This window comes from Catharus ustulatus, chromosome 10, assembly GCF_009819885.2.
Source record: "Catharus ustulatus isolate bCatUst1 chromosome 10, bCatUst1.pri.v2, whole genome shotgun sequence".
In the NCBI taxonomy this organism is placed as follows: Eukaryota; Metazoa; Chordata; class Aves; order Passeriformes; family Turdidae; genus Catharus; species Catharus ustulatus.
The window spans coordinates 26,273,255-26,290,619 of record NC_046230.1 but is presented as its reverse complement, the minus strand read 5'-3'; the positions used below and the strand labels follow the sequence as shown (position 1 = coordinate 26,290,619).

General features: G+C 44.5%; 2 protein-coding genes across 2 annotated transcripts in view; both read right to left on the bottom strand.

Moving 5' to 3' along the window:
- WWTR1 (WW domain containing transcription regulator 1) overlaps positions 1-10,143 on the bottom strand; it is a 37,417-nt gene extending 27,274 nt beyond the window's left edge. Inside the window, exon 1 of the mRNA XM_033069007.1 lies at positions 9,734-10,143. Within this exon, the coding sequence (XP_032924898.1) occupies positions 9,734-10,122 (389 nt within the window). The 5' untranslated portion in view covers positions 10,123-10,143. The remainder of the gene's footprint in view (positions 1-9,733) is intronic.
- Positions 10,144-13,928: 3,785 nt separating this feature from the next.
- LOC117001000 (COMM domain-containing protein 2-like) lies at positions 13,929-17,025 on the bottom strand. The gene is given in 6 exon segments (XM_033069135.2): positions 13,929-14,214; positions 14,707-14,880; positions 16,072-16,134; positions 16,136-16,155; positions 16,738-16,815; positions 16,906-17,025. Coding segments are annotated over 6 exon segments (600 nt in total). The 5' UTR covers positions 16,973-17,025; the 3' UTR covers positions 13,929-14,016.
- Positions 17,026-17,365: the final 340 nt, after the last annotated feature.

Genomic DNA, 17,365 nt, shown 5'->3' with positions numbered 1-17,365 from the left:
CATCTTTTATCAACATCAGCCTCTTCTCTACTATTCCCTACTACCCATTTAGAGGGTTCCCTCATAACATGGAAAAATTTCTATGGCTTCAATCTCTTACATAGCATGAGCACATGAGAAAAATCCCATCACTTTTTCCAGTGAAGTCACAAGAAACAAATTTAAATTGGTCAAATTTCTATAAACATCTCTTGGTTTACTTGTTTTTATTATCCTCTTACTTTTGATTTTGAAGGTCAGTTCAGAATATAAAAAAAAGGTGTAAAAGAAATGTTTCTTTTCACAGTCAGCACTGGTTATCCTCTGCCCTCTGTTCTCACAGCTTCAACTCATGAGCTCTGTGCTGTGAGGGCCTCAGCACCTCACTCCAACAGACAAAAATGGGATCAGGTTATGAATAACTTTTTCAGAAGCTTCTTACAAAACTCTGACTCCAAACATATTGGTTCCAGCTGTTCAGAAAGTTTTAATACACAAAGGTCGGGAGATGTCCTACTTGGATTCCTTTTTTCTTTATGATTCATGGTGGAGGTGATCAGCTAGCAGATGAATTTTTCTTGGACCCTATTTCTACCTTCCATATGAGCTGGTTAGTTCCCAGGGAAGAAAAGGCAGAACAAATAACCACACTAATCGCCAGAGATCAGAAAGTTGACCTTTTACAATCTCAAAACTAATGTGTATCCAGGAAATCCTGCCAGACACTGTTTGCAAATCGTTGGGAAATGTGATCATTTGCCATGAAAAACAGATGAAAAGCAGGAGCTGCTTAAAAAACCAAGTCTTTTCTCAAACAAAACATTTCCAAAATAAAGAAGCAATGTCTCAAAGCTAACAGTTGACCTGAGCTTAGGAAGGGTGACAGCTCTGCACTGGTGCTCTCTGTACATGAGAATTTTAAAATGAGGCCAGAATTTCAAGTAAATTTAGCTGAACATAAGGAATTCCCATCATTTCTGACACTGCACTAATATTCCAGTCAAACACAGTCTACCTGAAATCTTTTTAAGATTTAAGTACAAATGTGGACAAGTGAGGCTTCCCTAAAGCTCAAAACAATGTATAAAAATATCAGATGTTTAACAATGTAGGTGCACCTCAGTGATCTCTAACGGGGTGCAAGGAACACTTGTCTGAGGATTGCTGGAATGAGAAGAAGGACACAGGCCACAGGAATGCACTGTGCTGGATTCTGAAGGAATAACGTGGGAAATGGAGACAGCACAAGTTACACCTATTATTAGCAAGACAGATGCAGTCCCTAAATCTAATTATTTAAGAAGAGAGTGACTGATCAGGCAATGTTTAGCATTTAACCTGGCTAACAAATTCAATTTTGACTGAGGAGTAGTGTGGGATGTGTGTGTCTATGGAGGGGCTGCAGAAAAATGTTACCTACCCTCAGAAAAGGTGTGACTTTGTAAAATACTGAAATGTTGTATCGTAGCTACAAAAAATGCTGACACTTACTGAAAAATATAACTTAAAAGGCAGTGTCCAAAGTGCTGTAAAATTTCCTAACACACCATTTTAAAGGGGGAGCAGGACAGCACCAACTCCTCACCACTGGGTTGTTCCTGGGACTGCACGTTCTGAGAATCACAGTCCTGCTGCAGTGATTCCTGTGCTGTGGAATTATTGGTGCTCCACTTCCCTTCTAACATACAGACATTCTGCTTTTTACAGGTGCAAAGCATCTGTGGATACTTCCAGCACCCAAGAAGGTCACAATAACAGATCTGCATGCAAATCTGAGAATAGTCTGCCTTTAGGATCAATCATTTCTGGGGGTGGAAAAAAAAAAAAAGAGCCATGCTTAGTACCCTGATTATGAATATGCAGGGCTTTTCAGTCTATTAAAATTTATTGGAACATTTTATCCATTAATCATGTCATTCCATTTTTTAAAAATCTCAAATATCCTCTTAGAATCTAACAAAGAGCTACTCCTAGTTTGCTTTATACCTTGAGAAATTGCATTTTAAGTTACAGTATTCATTTCTTTTCCAGTCTATCTACTTCACAGCTTCCTGTTTTTTCTAGAAAAATGAATCAGACATTTGTTTCTCCAAGATAAAAAAAGACCACTGAAAATATTGTTCTAGTAGAAGCCATCCTGACAGAAGAAGGAAATGTTCATGAGACAATATCCTCAGTAGAAGGCATGCTTTTAGTAAAGCAAACCAGGCAGCACCACAAAAGGACTCAATAAATGCAAACATATGTCTGTATCTGCAGGGAAAGCAGCACAAAATGGAAACTGGCAGTGCTCTGTGTCCTACCTGCATCCCAGTTTGTTTTATCTGCACACTTCCACTTCTCTTTCACCGTCCATTGTCCAACTCTGCTACAAGAAGGAAGGGATGGTGAGGATCCCTGGCACACTGTATCCCTCCTGCTGGCAAGGCCACGCCAGTTAAAGTCGTAGATTGCAGACACACATTTATTCAAAATGAAAATGTAGTCCACAATTTTCACATTAACTTCACTCACATCAAACCCTCAGTTTTGACATGTGCTGATATAATTCAGTCTGCTTTATACCTTTAGAAATTACATTTTAAGTAACAGTAGGCGTTTCTTTACATCATCTTTTCTTCATCATTAATTTTGCTTCATTTGCAAAAAATATTTTCCCCAGTCTCAAGAATGAAAAGCACTTTTATTTCAGTTTAAACATATACAATAGAATGAGTAAAACATGAAATGGGAAATGCAGTATCAAAACCAAATGTGAAATAAAAAACCTTTTGTGAAGAATTCCCACACTAAATTCTGGCTGTCAGCTCCAAAAGGCCTTTCCTGCATTGCCCCAGAGCCCACCCAGCACAGGCTGCTGATTCCCTGAAGCAAAGCCTGCTCTGTTTGAGTCACAGACACCTCAGGCAGGTGAGGGCAGTGGCAGGAGGCTGCAAAGAGGGGAATCCACAGGTGGAACTGCCTGAGATAAACCATACGGAGCACAAAATTGGAAAAGCTGCTTTGTCCAAACAATCTAAGACAATCCAAAGCCTTTCTCAAATGGCAATCACTTTTATTCCTGAAGCATTTCAAAATACAGGACTTTCAGAAATTTCTGAATACAACTTCAGTATTTCTACCTTAAGATTACAAAAGGCTGCTTAGGCAAACAAACAACACACAACAGTTTGGTTTTGTTATTTTTTTATTCCATTCTTTTTATAAAAAGGCAACTTACAACCCACCTTGGCCAGATGATTTTATCAAGTGAAGAGACCTTGGGAAATATGATCTGAAAATCTAACAGACTCCAGCTGGGTAAGGTGCCTTCTTTGTGTATTCCTCTGTATGTTGTATGTCTGAAAGTGTTTGGGGAGTTGCTGTAGTTTGTACAAGCTATAGCTAGCTTTTGTAAACATTTAAAGAGCAATCTGTACTTTTTTCAGGGATTTTGAACTCCTGTTGCTGGCAACAATTAATCAGGAATCAACAACAACTGCCTATGATATTTTGGTGATTAAAGTCTGAGCTGATCCATGAGAACACTAAAGGGTGCAAGCTGGCATTGTAAGAAACAAGTTCCATGAAGCAATATTTAAGGTTTATTACCTTATTATTTACTGCCTGTTTCAATACACAGAAGTTTTCTCATGGACAAGAACAGATGCTGCAATGCAGCCCAGAAAGGAGGCACAGAGAAATTACGTGATTTCCGAAGGGACACTGGGCAGCACACAGGAACTGCGCTGCTGCTCCCTTCAGCTGCTCCTGCTTCCTCCTGCCCAGGTGCTGCTGCTTCAGGGGCTTCACAGTGCCAGTGAAGACTGAGAAAATACATAAAACAAGAAGTTTGGAGAACTTCTTTAAAAGCCCACACAAAATTTAAGGCTCACAGTTCAAACACTACTTTTGGTTTTGGAAACAAGACACTTTAATACAATTTCAAGAATTGCTTGACCGAGGACTGTTACTGCATTTTGTAATGCTTACAACCTTTGCTCACCAATCCACCATTGAAAAACAGGAATACAGAACATTTAATTAAAAAAAAACAAAGCAGTAGACAGAGAAAATTGATCACAGGTAGGAAAGAATGATTACTTGTGGTACAAGAAAAAACTCAAATGTACTTTGGAAGAATCCCGCTCTTCTCAAACCTGGAAGACTGTCAGAATAATGCATCCAAAAATTATCAGGGACAGACCAATACCTTACAAACAAAAAGGAGCATTTTGACCGTGTGAACAGTGAGGAGTCAGCAAACACGAGCAGAGAACCAAGTGAGTGCAGGAAAAGCTGTGCCTGAACTCGCAGCTCTGCTCTGCTGTGCCTGCTGATGCTCAGGCTGGGAACCACGAGCACATGTGAGCAGCCAGCTCCTTTCACATCTCCCTTTATACTGCATTATTTTCTGGTGACACTCTAAGCAAATATTTCAGTTTTAACACATATATTCTGCTCAATTCTCTTAGCAAGTCTGTCTGCAGTGCAGCTTTGTCACATCTGCCTTTAAAACAGGCAGGGAAAACTGCAGGGCAGTGCAGTGTTCCCAAGTTTTCCATTCCTGAAGAGTTCTCTAGGTCTGGACTTCGAGTTAATCAAAGAAAAGAAAAAGATCCACAAACGAGAAAACAAACAAAAATCCCCCAAATATCTCCACCCTACATCATGCTGACCTCTCTCTGAATGAAGAGGGAAAATGCCACGAGTCTGTAAGCTGAAATTCAGCCCACATGACTTTTCCTTTGGATTTATTTGCTTTGATACAATTTGTATCTGCCGAGGAAGCAAAGCCCCTGAGCACAAACGCTGTTACAAAGGAGCTCTTGTCCTGTAACCGCCCCACATCAAAAGAACAGAATTTCCAACTCCAGCCCCAGCCTCCAAAAGGCAGCGAGCCAGAGCCCGAGCACTGCACAGCAACGAGCTGGGAAGGAAGGAAGATTTACAGATTCTGTATTGTCAAGCAGTTCAAAACTAAACACATCCACAACCTTCAGGAGCAGACAGCTCTCCACACCGACATTTCCTAATTACAGAGTAAAGATGGTCAGGCACAGCAGCTTTTAGATGTTGCCTACAGCAGCTCACAAACATGGCAAAAATAAACTTACTATTCATCTTCTTCCTTTGCACAACCCAAACCATTAATAAAGACAAAACCCTTTCAGATGGTTTCAGAAAAAACATCTCATTTTCATGGCAGCATTCTTAATTCTTAACCTGTTCTATAGATATTTTTCTAAGAATATGCTAATTGATACTGGTTCCCAGTCATTAATGCACAAAGCAATTGAATTTTCAGCTCATCTAATGAGATGAATGTATGATAGTTATCATCCATTAATGCACAAATACTCCAGGACTTTGGGTTTAACACTGACCTAAGAACTAGCTTTAGGCAAATTTCATGAAACCAATACTTCCATGTGCACACTATTAATTTATTCTCTTAAAAGCAAACATAAGTCCAATATATCAAATTCTACATCAAAACAGTAGTTTGTATAGGCGAGTTACCACTGATTCCTTAAATAATTTAGAAATGCAGACACAAAAATTCAAATTGTGCTCCTAGACAGCCCTTAACAAAAAGTTCCTTAAATATTTTCTCAAAGGAAACCCTTCTTGTAAATACTTCTTGAGTCGGTGCAGTCTTGCTTAAAGCTTCCTCCACTGATGGTTTACAGTCCAATCTAAAATGTAGCTGATATCCTAACTCATTAAACTCAATAGGAGAGGGAAGTGGATCACATCCTGCAAATCAAATGTGTCCTGAAGCAATTTTATTCCATATCTGCTTCTGTCCTCAGATTTTATTAAGCTCCACATAAACCACCAAATTTGTCTGAGCAGCACTGATGACATGATTTTTAGATTCTGAAAAAAAACAGTCTGTTCATCATAGAAAGACACCATCTTGGACCAGAAAATGAATAAATGCCAGCCTTCATCAGAAACTCTGTAGCTGTTTCTACTGCCAAATTCAGAGAAGAAAGAGTAGCTCGTGGATCCTTGGTAGTTTTTTAGGTGGAACTCCAACATCATCATCATTAAATAAGCACTTGAGGAGCAGACAGACCCCTAATGCTGTCAATTACAGCTTGAAAATTTAGTTTTGATGTGTGCATTCCAATCTCAGAACTTCCTAGGTGTCTCTAAAATGAGTTACAAATGTGAGCTACAGTTGAATTTCTGACAATGAAACTTCAGTGGTGTATCACAGCTTTCCTGCCTGTTAAGAACTCTTTAACAATTTTGGATAAAAGCCATTGGCATTAATGCATCTTGGTACTGTCTAGCACGTTATAATTTATTTTTAATAAAGGGATGCTGGCATGGGGAACAGTTCAGGTTTTAATTTCCACAGGAATAACAGGAATAACTGCAGACAGGGAACAAAAAAATTCCCTTAAGGTGTGGACTAAATGCTCCAAAAGCCCCATGAATCAGTGAAACCTCTCTCTACAGCCGGACAGCAAAGCCAGCAGGGATCACAGCGGGCCTTGCACCACTCTTGTGCAGGGGCCAGGGAAAGCCAAAGCCACAGGAGCCCCTCCAGGACTCCCCTCGCACCCAGCTGCGGCCACACCTGCACACAGGTAATGCACAAGTCTTGGTGCCTCCCACATTCTCACCAGAACTCATCTGAGTTACCTCCCCAAGCACTGTCTCCCATTTCCAGCTGTGCAACTCCATCCCCAAGGTGGAAAAGTTTATGATGAGCACTCTGCAGCACCAAGCACAACACCAATGTAAAATAACAAGTCGCTACAGAATTAACACAAATGCTTTTCAAGGAAAAACCATATTAGAAAATCACTTCAGCAGTTCAGCTTAGTACTATTTGTTTTGTCATTCTTAGGAAAAAAAGTTTTTTATTGTATTTGTATTACTTTTTATAGTATTTATATTATTTATACTACTCTTCTGCTATCCTGCTGAACACAGTTATATAAAACTGATAATGTGCTAAATCAAGCTCTATTCTAACAGAAACCAGTAAGAAAAAATCTGAACATTTTGTGTAAATGAAATACTGTAAGTAATTAGCCTCCTCATGCCTGAGCAGAACTTACTGGCAAATATGTCCTGGTATGGCAAATGTTTACCGTAACATTTTAAAAATAACAGTGATAAAGATAACAGTGGCAAAAGTTTCACAAATCTGTTTATCAGAGTCTGACCAAGAAGCTCTCTACACACACTGAGAAAATATGGAACCCTCAGTCTTCATTTGAAATATGAAGCTGTACCACCTAAACCCAAACTGGCCAAAGTAATACTTGAAATGTTCTTTTTACAGAACATGTATACACAGCCCAGCATGGAGATCAATAGGCAATGACATTCCCCACTCACAGGCATGAGAGCAGGCAGCTGGCCTGTCTCTACAGAAATGCTTTTTATCAGAAATAAATCACACTTACATTTTTTTCCACACATGCTCACACAGAAAAATGCTTTAGATAACATTGCCGCAAGTGTGTGTTCATTAGTGTGTTTTCCAGCCCCCACTTGTGCAGTTTGGTATTTAATTACAGGGTGGAGTGGTCCCCAGGCTACTTATGTTTCTTCCAGTCACAGCCAGAAAATTTCTGCAGGAACTAACATGCAGGAGTGCAACTGCTTCAAGTTGTAGCTGGTTCCCTGTCAACAAGGTCAGCCATTCAGTTCATTGAAAATCACACTAGTACTTCTGTTAAATCTTTATTGAAAATGCAACAAATTGCATTCTGAACTTAAACAGATAATAAAGGCATTAATAGGACCTGATTTGGCTATTTACTTTTAATTGGTTTCTCGTTTTTTTTTAATAGTAACAAGAAATAAATCTTTATTGTTATGCTGGAAAGCACTGGCTTTTTAGCAGATCACCTAACTTCATTGTTTTATTGCACACAGCTTTAAATGCTGCTTTCCATAATCAATCTTAAATTGTATTTTCACCTGAAGAATATTACACCATTGTAAAATTATATAATTCATATGTGAGCATTTTATAGATAAATATTAGTCCCCAAAGCATTGGGGTATGACAAAATACATTAAAGGTATAGAGAAACAAAGAAATTTTTTCAATTAATTTTTATATAAATGAGAGAAGTTCTTTTGGCCAGATAAAACTGGGGAAACAAAACAAATATCAACTTAGGTAACAAATTACATGCACAATGAATACTGTATTTTATATTAAAAATTATGCTGTTAATCAGAGTATTACTGTTGACAGGATTTGGGAAAAAATAAAACCACTTTGAGTCTTTACCTATGCTTTTTACTTACTAAAGGTCTTGTATTTTTGGCCTAAGCAACAAGAATCCATCGACTTGGAAAACTCTGTCTCTAGGTCAGAAATGCATGACAGGAAGGTGAAACCACAGGAGTTCATTTTGATATTTGTCAAAAAACACAGCAAAGACAAAGATTATATTATGCAATTTTTAGCCAGAGGTATCTGAAAACACTCCCTGGCCAAACCCTGGGAAGAATTTATACTGAATAATTATTTATGAATGGTCTGTTACAGTGCTCCTGTCAGTCAGCGACTTCTCTGTAGCTAGTTCTATTGAGAAAAATACGGGCAAAGGTAAAGACACGAGATCTCCTCATTTAGGTGATAAACCAGATCAGTAACAAACTTCTAAGTTTGGACCCCAGGACATAAACACATAGTATCATAAACAATATACGGTGACATACAGAAAGGTATTTACATGCTTTGCTGGCAGCTTAGAGTGTGACAAAAGGCAAAAAACCCTCAACTCTGCAGTCAGCCGGAGACTGGGCTCTTGAGTAATTCATTAAAGATTCCAAACCCACAACGCAAAGAAATTATTATACAATCAAGTCAATTATTATTTTTTCACTTTTCTAAACAGTTTTTTCTCTTTTTCCCCTGATACATTGTCTGTATCACATTTGTGATGGCTGAATACCCCATATAGCTTAATGAGAACTCAGGATTTTACCCTTCTGATCAGGAAGGCTGTAGCGAGCAAGTAAATGACATCCTGGAGCCCTGGCAGTTTAAGTCCCTCAATATCCTCAGGCAGATGCTTCATTCAGTAAACGCTTTATTTCATTAGGAAACATTTCATCTTATTTACCAAGTTAATGCAGTACGACTGCAATGAATCTGTAGCTGACTTACAGAACCTACCAAAACACGGCACTGTTGCCTTACCTCTTATTACAGCCATTACATATTTTCAGGCCTGTTAAACGGCTTTGAATCAAGTGTCAATTGTCATAAATACAACACACTGGCTAAAATGACTGGCCAGAAGAGATCCCGGCAGTTGTGTCACCACACTTCCCAAAATGTGTCAGAGAGCACAGGGCCCGCAGCCGGGGATGCTGCAGGACACGGCCGGAGCTGCGGGCAGCTCCCACCCGTGCAGAGCTCTGCTCCACGTTCCAGAAACGCCCTGGAACAACTGTTACTGAACTTGTTGTCCAAATAATTAACTTTCGGAATCGTGGACATGCGGCCAAGCAGGAAAGAAATGAGCGATCAGCAAACACGGCAGGACTCCTGCCGGGCCCCGGGAGCGCCCCGGGCTCTCCCTCCCCTCTCTCTTCCCACCGGGAAGGGATTTCCCCCCGAAATGTCGCTTACACCTCGGACCCGGAGGCTGCTCCCCCAGGGCGCAGCTCCCGCCCGGCGAGCGCCCCGCCAACTCCCGGGGCCCCTCCTGTTTCCCCGCCGGTTCCCCGCCGGTTCCCGGCCGTTCCGCCCCGGTTCCCCCGCGGTTCCCGCCGCACTCACTTGAGGAAGTAGCGCTGCCCGGTCTGCGTGAGCGCCATCTCCCAGCCCGGCGGCAGCGGCCGCTCGTCCGTGACATCGCAGGAGCGCTGCCGGAGGTGCCCGTGCTGCGGCGCCGCGGCCGCGCCGGGCAGCGAGGCGGGCGAGGAGTGCGAGCGGACGTGCACGGGCGGCAGCCGCGCCGGGGGCCCGCCCGAGTCCGTGCTGGACTGCCGCGAGTGCGAGCCCGAGTCGGGCTCCCTGAAGAAGGACTCGGGCAGGATCTTCTTCCGCCAGGAGCTGGGCCTGGGGTTCATCACGGCGTTGAAGAGCGCCTCCAGCTCCGTGTCCAGGTCCTGCGTGACGTGGATCACCTGCTGCCCCGGCGGCGGGGCCGCGGCCGCGGGGTTCATTGTGCTGCTCCGGCCCGGGGCGGGCGGGGGCCGGGGCCGGGGCCGGCCCCGCTGCCGAGGACGCGCCCGCCGGGGCGAGCGGGCCGGCCGGGAGCGGAGCGGGCCGGGCGGGCGGGCGCTGCCTGTGCGCCCCCGCCAGCCGCGCCGGTGTCCCGGGCGGGCGGGGCGGCCCCGGGCAGCGGCGGGCGGGGACAGTGCCGGGCGGGGACAGTGCTGGGACGGGGCAGTGCCGGGACTGGGCAGTGCTGGGACGGGGCAGTGCTGGGACGGGGGCAGTGCCGAGACGGGGGCAGTGCCGGGACGGGGGCAGTGCTGGGACGGGCAGTGCCGGGCGGGGACAGTGCCGGGTGGGGACAGTGCCGAGACGGGGGCAGTGCCGGGCCGGGGCAGTACCGGCGGCTCCGACCCGGCCCCTGCGCCGCCCCGCCCGCAGTTATGCAAGCGTCGCGGAAACTTTGGGCACGGGACGGCCCCCGGGGCCATCGGAGCCCGCCCCGCCCTCGCCCCCTCTCGCGTCGCCCTCGCCGCTCCCGGCCGGGGCTGCCGGCTGCTCCCCGCGCTGCCCTGCCCTGCTCTCCGCGCTGCTCTCCCCGCACTGCTCTCCCCGCAGCCCCCGCTCCTGGTGCCCGGGGAGCTTCGGAGCGCTCTGTTTCTGCCAAGCCAATGAGCTTTGCTCCAAAACGGTTGTTCAGAAAGTTAATGGGTGATACTAATTTCTAGAAGCGAAATGATGCTTAAATTAGTTCACGTACTAAGTGCGTGATTTAGTGATGCTACGGCGAGGGGGAGGAATGAAGCATTCGTAGTGACGTGGAGAGCAACCCCTTCGCTGTGGTTTGGATGAGGTTTGGCCCTTTGCTGGCAAGTACGAGTCCTGTGCGGAGCTATATCACAACTCCTTCCAGCTCACTGTCCATAGGGGTAGTTCCAAACGCAGGTGTGATTCTTTGAGGATCTCTCCTGACTGCCCATTTAGTCACTTGTCTTTGGTTTAGCCTATACTAGAAACTAGAGCTGTCATCAAAATCCATACCTGAGGTTTCCTATTAATAACTACGATTGTTTTTTCAATCTTGTCTCATTTTTTGATGCACTTGGAAGAACTTCTGAATGGTGATGTGACAAAATCGTTTAAATTCAGTAGCTGAGTCTATAAAGAACAGTATTGTTCACTTTCCAACTTAAGTGTTGGCTTTTACAGAGGGAAGCATCCAGTGTTTTTATGACTACACACGTAGAGGTATCACACACTGGCTAAGCAAACATGACTTTATTTTAGTAATGCATTCTGTTATTTTATTTCTGTGGTGTAGACAGACTCTGGGCTATGCTGATTGATAAGAATACACCCTCCTCAGTAATCAGAATCTACACTAGAAAAGTCTTAAGTAATTTTTTTTCTGAAGTTTATTCCTTATTTCTTTAAAAGAAGCATGAGCTTCTCTGAGCTGCATTTGGGTTCTCTAGGGGAGAACGTGGGCCTGGCCGAACCCACCTTTGTCCCTCAAATCAGCATTACATGTAACATTGGTTTTGCAGACTCTGAGTTGCAGTTTAAGCCTGTGCACCAACAGCTAGCTCTGTGAAACAGATCCTGTGCATTTCCTTGTCAGTTACGTTTCATCACATTTCCTGTTCATATTTCCACTGGCTTGGCAGATCTCCTCCTTGAGGTTTGTTTTATTGTTCTTTGTTTTTGTGAAGGTCTAGGGGTTTTGTTGTTATTTTTGAGGGTTTTTATTTTTTGGTTTTTTGTTATTTTTTCCAACATCTGCTGTATTTCTGGTCAGGAAACCCAGTACTCCTGAGACTTGTTTATGTTTCCCTTCCCAAAGAATTTTTGTACCATTCTTCTGCTGCTTCATACTGGGTTCCTTGCTGCAACAAGCTCAAAGAGAAGTGCTAAACACAGCACTTGCTCCAGGGCTGTGCAGATATTACATATCTTTTTTTCTTTCCTGCAATATCCTTATTTAATAATAATAATATCCTTTGCATATGACATTTTGGGTGTGTGTACATGTGGTTCTTGCAAAGGTAATTAATCTCTGCTTCAATGAAAACCCAAGCAAACAGCTCAGAAGAAGTAGGTGCACTTTTAAAAGTACCCTTACATGATGAGCATCTAATGAGTTAAAGAAATAATGCCACATGTAATTTTTCATCTAGATCCCTCACTGCTCTACATCAAAGTTCTTCACAGATCAACATTTTTCTGAGAGAACGTACACAGGCGAGGCAGATGTGTGATGTCTGTTCTAAAATAAAACATCCAGGGTCCCTGGGCAGGCCTTGTTCTTTCTGAGTAACCAGGTGACCAGCACACAGAGCAGCCTGGCATGGTGCTGCCTCTGCTTTGGGTTTGCTCTGTGCAAGGAGGCTCCAAGCAGCCAGTAACTACAGCTGGGTGCTCCCTGTCCATCTGGGAACAGCCACACAAGAACAGAAAACTTGTGTTCCTCTGAACTAAATGGCAGTGGAGAACTAAGAACACAACAGAACAGCAGTAAATTTTAAACACCCTGTTAAAAATAAAATGGGTTAAAAGTAGCAATGTAACATTTTTTTTAGTAGTTTGTGAAAAATGTTTTGTAGTCTCCTTGTCATGTTCAAGGGTTTCTCTGAAGCAAGGGCAAATTAATCAAAGAAGATGTATTAAATGTACCCTTGTATGCCATCTTTAATTAGGGAGTTTACAACAAAATCAGAATCTGTATCCAAGAGCGAATTCCTATCTCACCAGTATCTCTGGGTAACTGCCACATGTGCCTTTTCACCCCCCAGCCTCTCTGCCAGTCACTCACCAGCAGGCTGTACGTGCTAAGCCCTCAGTAGCTGCCCTGGATGCTGTGAAGACAGAGAAATGAGAACCTGCAGGGGTGTAGACCAGTTCCAACCTCACCTAAAGGCAAATCTGCCTTTCCAATAATTAAGCCCAAATCCTGCCGAGCAGCTGCTTTTCCAGGCTCAGTACTTCCCCAGAAAAAACTGAAGGTACAATTAAAGTAGGATGCTTGGTGTAAAGGATCTTTCTCCTTCCCTCTCTCCTTGAGTCTATTTGTGGATCACTGCCAGAGTTTGAGTTTCTCTCAGTTTCACCCAGCATCTAAGTTTACCTTTGACGATCCTTAGTTGAGGCAATTTTTTTGTAAAAGGAAACAAGACCATTTCAGTGTTGCAGCTTCTCCTTCTACAATATGGTAACACACTGCACAAAGGAACATGCAGGCTTTCCAGTGACATTTTGCATTCTCAAAATCTGCTTTCAACTGACCATTCTACTCAGAATCCCCAAGGAAAACCCTCCCCCTTCTCAGCTAGCACATGCTTCAGGATATGACACATATGTACATTGCCAGCACTTACCATGATGCCAATCAGCTCTATAGCAGCTGGATTTTTTTAAAATGTTTAGCAGAGAAAAAGGCAAATATGTTCAGATTCATCAGGCAGTAGTGAGAGAACACAAAAAGTTTAAAGGATTTGTATCTAAAACTTCAGTTTTGTGGCCCTGAGTTCCAGACTATGACTGTAGTGAGGAGAGACGGAATGGGGGAAATCACTCACCTATGTATTGGCCAACCTTGTGTTTCACCTGAAAACAGAGACCAATTACATTAAAAATACTAATCAAAAATCCCAAGTAGTGATATTTGTCCACATTTAATTAGCATGTACTACATATGAAGATGATTATGTGAAAAAGGTCACCACAAAAAGATGTGCAAAGGTGGCAACCAAAGACATCTAGCCAGTAAATACTGGCTCAAGATCCTGGCACAGGAAAGCAGTTCATCTGATCCAGATGTTTTATTTTGCTTCAAAATGTATTTGTGAGCAGTGTTTTGAGTAGTTTTACAAACTGCTCAGCAAGAGAGCAGAGAGGAATCAAGGTTACTTCATGTTGCGCACTATTCTTCTGCAGTGGTTCATCTTCATCTCCCCCAGCGCCTGCTCCAGCTGCTGGATAAGGTGGAGAAGGGTGGCAGGGTCAGTTTGCAACACCTGAGCAGTTTGATCTTCATTTTGGTTAAGATGTAGCTTCATAGTCACAGCAGGCTTGATCTGCTGTCTCAAACTTCTGCTGGCAAGCTGCAGGAGGGGTTCAGTGGGACAGGAACAGGAAAACGATCAATGGTTATCAATGTTTGTTCTTAACAGTTCTCATCAGATTTGTAGAACCTGCCTGCACAACTGCTCAGAAACCCTTTCATCCACATTAAAGACACACACAAGCTACTGTTGTGTTTTATAATTAAGGAATACTGACCCACTTTAACCAATTCCTTCATAATATTTCAGAAACAAAGGTGATAATCAAGACCAAACATGTTTAGTACATGTTAATATTTGAAAAACACCAATAGAGCCATGAATTCCATTTTCATCAGGCAACAAGGACTTTGCATCATTGCATATCCTGTTCATCTTACAACTGGCAGTCTGTGGGACACTAACAAAGTCGTGTCAGGTTTAAATACATGACGTACTGCTGTTTCAATTATTTTTACATTGTTTAACAGGTTTTATAATGTAAAAAATGTAAGGGAAAGGGTGGAATACTAAAAACATCAGGGAAGTCACCTGCACATCCAGTCTCCACTCCAGACTGTGGTAGCTGGGAAGCCTTGGTGCCAGCTCTCCAAGAATGCTCCTGATCTCTTTCCTGTTGTCCAGGTACAGCTGGAGCAAGGATTTGTTCAATTCATCTGAGAATCCCAAAACATGAATGGAATCTTGGAAATCAACCTCAGAAATCTAGAAATAACAATTCAGGCCAGGCAATCATCATTATTTTTTGAAAACCAAGTAAAACTGTAACTAAACATCACATATGCTACAGTGTAGTTGTTCTCCTGCAGGAATGTCCATGTACAATTCTACACCTTGGACAAAACAAATATCCAGGTTTTAAAGGATGTATTTTGATATATTACTGCAGATTTGTATGAGATTCAGGAACAGTTTTTTTTAAAGAACATTCGACCCCCTCACATGTAAGCCTTCACATCAAAGCCCAAAACACAGCGTGAGGCAGCATCTCCGTTGTACAAGGCACGACATGCTGTGTGAATCCACTTGTCAGGGTGGTTCTGCGCCACGACAACCACACTACAAACACCTAGCAGTGATCAGACATGAGCAGCACAAAGCACAATGCTCAGGCTCCTGTCCCAAGGGCAAGAGAAGCTTCACAGGCCTTTGTGCTTCCTGCAGCAGCCTGGCCAGCATGGGGAAATGCCACTGAACCTCTCCAATGCCCCACCCTGCAAACACAGTCTGTGACCAGCCACATTCTACCACAGTACACTGCAACCTGTCAGCCAAGACCCTTTGTTTCCAAGGAAAGGCTCTGCACCATTTCCATCCTCTCCCCATCTACTCTTGGGAGCAACACTTGGCTGAGTTTAATCTGGCATTCCTTTTCTCTGTATCCATTCTCCATGCAGTCATTGCTCAAATATTCTGCTATATCAGCAGCTACCAGTCTTTCTGATGGACACAGTAATTGTCCAACTACTAATCTTCTAGTATCTACTTATACCCACTCAAACTCTTGATGCCAAGAGCTGAAAAAGCTCTCAAACCCACCACGCTGGACAAAGGAATGCTGAATAGGGGCTAGTCTAGTCCACATCCTTCACTTGAGTTTTATTATTTAGAGCTTAATCTTGAAGTAAGCATCTCTATATGTAATAAATGAGAATATTTATAAGCATTGTCAAGTTTTAGCTTCAGACACTGAATACAAAATTCCAGACTCATACATGCAGATGCAGTGTTTGAGTAAGACAACAGCACGAGACACCTTTTTCTAAAACTAAAACAATACATGTCATTAAATTTTGAGCTATGTTTTCCCCATTCAGCAGTATTTTCAGAGGTCTAAGTGTCCAGAAGACATCTCTTGAGTGTATTTCCAAATTCCTTACGAAAAGATATACTTGCCATAAGCTTGGAACTCTCAGTGAGAAGATACACCAGTCCTTCTACCCCGTGCTGAATGATGTCCAACGCCAATGTTCAGCTTTCCTTTAAATGAAAACACAAAGTGTCTTTTACCTGCTAACTGCCGCAGCAGTGAGACTCAAAGCTGCAAATTTATCCAATGCTTAATGTGCAAAACACGCTTAGAAAAAAAAAGAGAGGGTTTCACAACCTTCAAATAATAATGTACGGCATGTTAAACACCCCCTCAAACCAAACCATCAAAAGCAAAAAAAAAAAAAACTAAGAGAAAACCAAACCAATCTCTTATGGCATGGTACAGAGAAGGGTTTGTGTCGGAAGTGCAGACGCCCGAAGCACCGAGCCCCGCGCTGCTGGAGCCCCGTGCCGCCAGCCCGGTCCCTCGGCCCCGCACCGCGCAGCCCCGGGGGCTCGGGGGGTCCCGCCCTGCTGCCGCCGAACGAGCACGGCCCGCCCGGTGTCCCCGCTCCCCACGGCCCGGTGTCCCCTCCCCGCTCCCCACGGCCCGGCTCCCCTTCTGCCCGGCCCGGTTCCCCCCCTCCCCGGCCGGTTCCCCCCCTCCCCACGGCCCGGTGTCCCCGCTCCCCACGGCCCGGTTCCCCCGCTCCCCACGGCCCGGTTCCCCCGCCCGTGCCCGGCTCTCACTGGCGGCGGTCTCGCAGGCCCGCGGTGCCGCTCCCCGCCGCAGCTGCTCCAACGCCAGGCGCCCCAGCTCGCCAACAGCTGTAAGGACAGACAGAGAACAGGCGCCCCGCTGCAGCCCCGGCCCGGCCCGGCCCGGCCCCCCGCCCGCTGACCCGCCGCGGTCCCGACCTGCGCCTCCGGCCCGCGGCAAACAGCCCAGGTGCGCGCGGTGCTCCGCCGACAGCACCAGCAGCATCGCCCCGGAGCCGCGGAGCGCTCAGCGGAGCCGCGGAGCCCCCAGCTCAGCCCCAGCGGAGCCCCCAGCTCAGCCCTCAGCGCAGCCCTCAGCGCGGCCCGGGAAGGGGCGGCGCCCCGCAGGCGCCTGCGCGGGGCCGGGGCCGCGGGGACTCTCTGGGACAGGCTGCGACACGCTGGGACAGCGGGTTTTTTTTTAATTTACAAACATATAAATTGCCGTAGATATATTTACATGGAAATATTTGCGATGTTATGGCTGGGGAATGCGCACGATTCCTGTGAAGCCGGTGGGAGTCTCTACCATCAAGTTAATTGTCTTCTCCTCTCGCGGCCGAGAGTTTGGCTTTGCTGTTTAGGACAAGACGTCTCCAGCCATGGGAACTCCACAGAC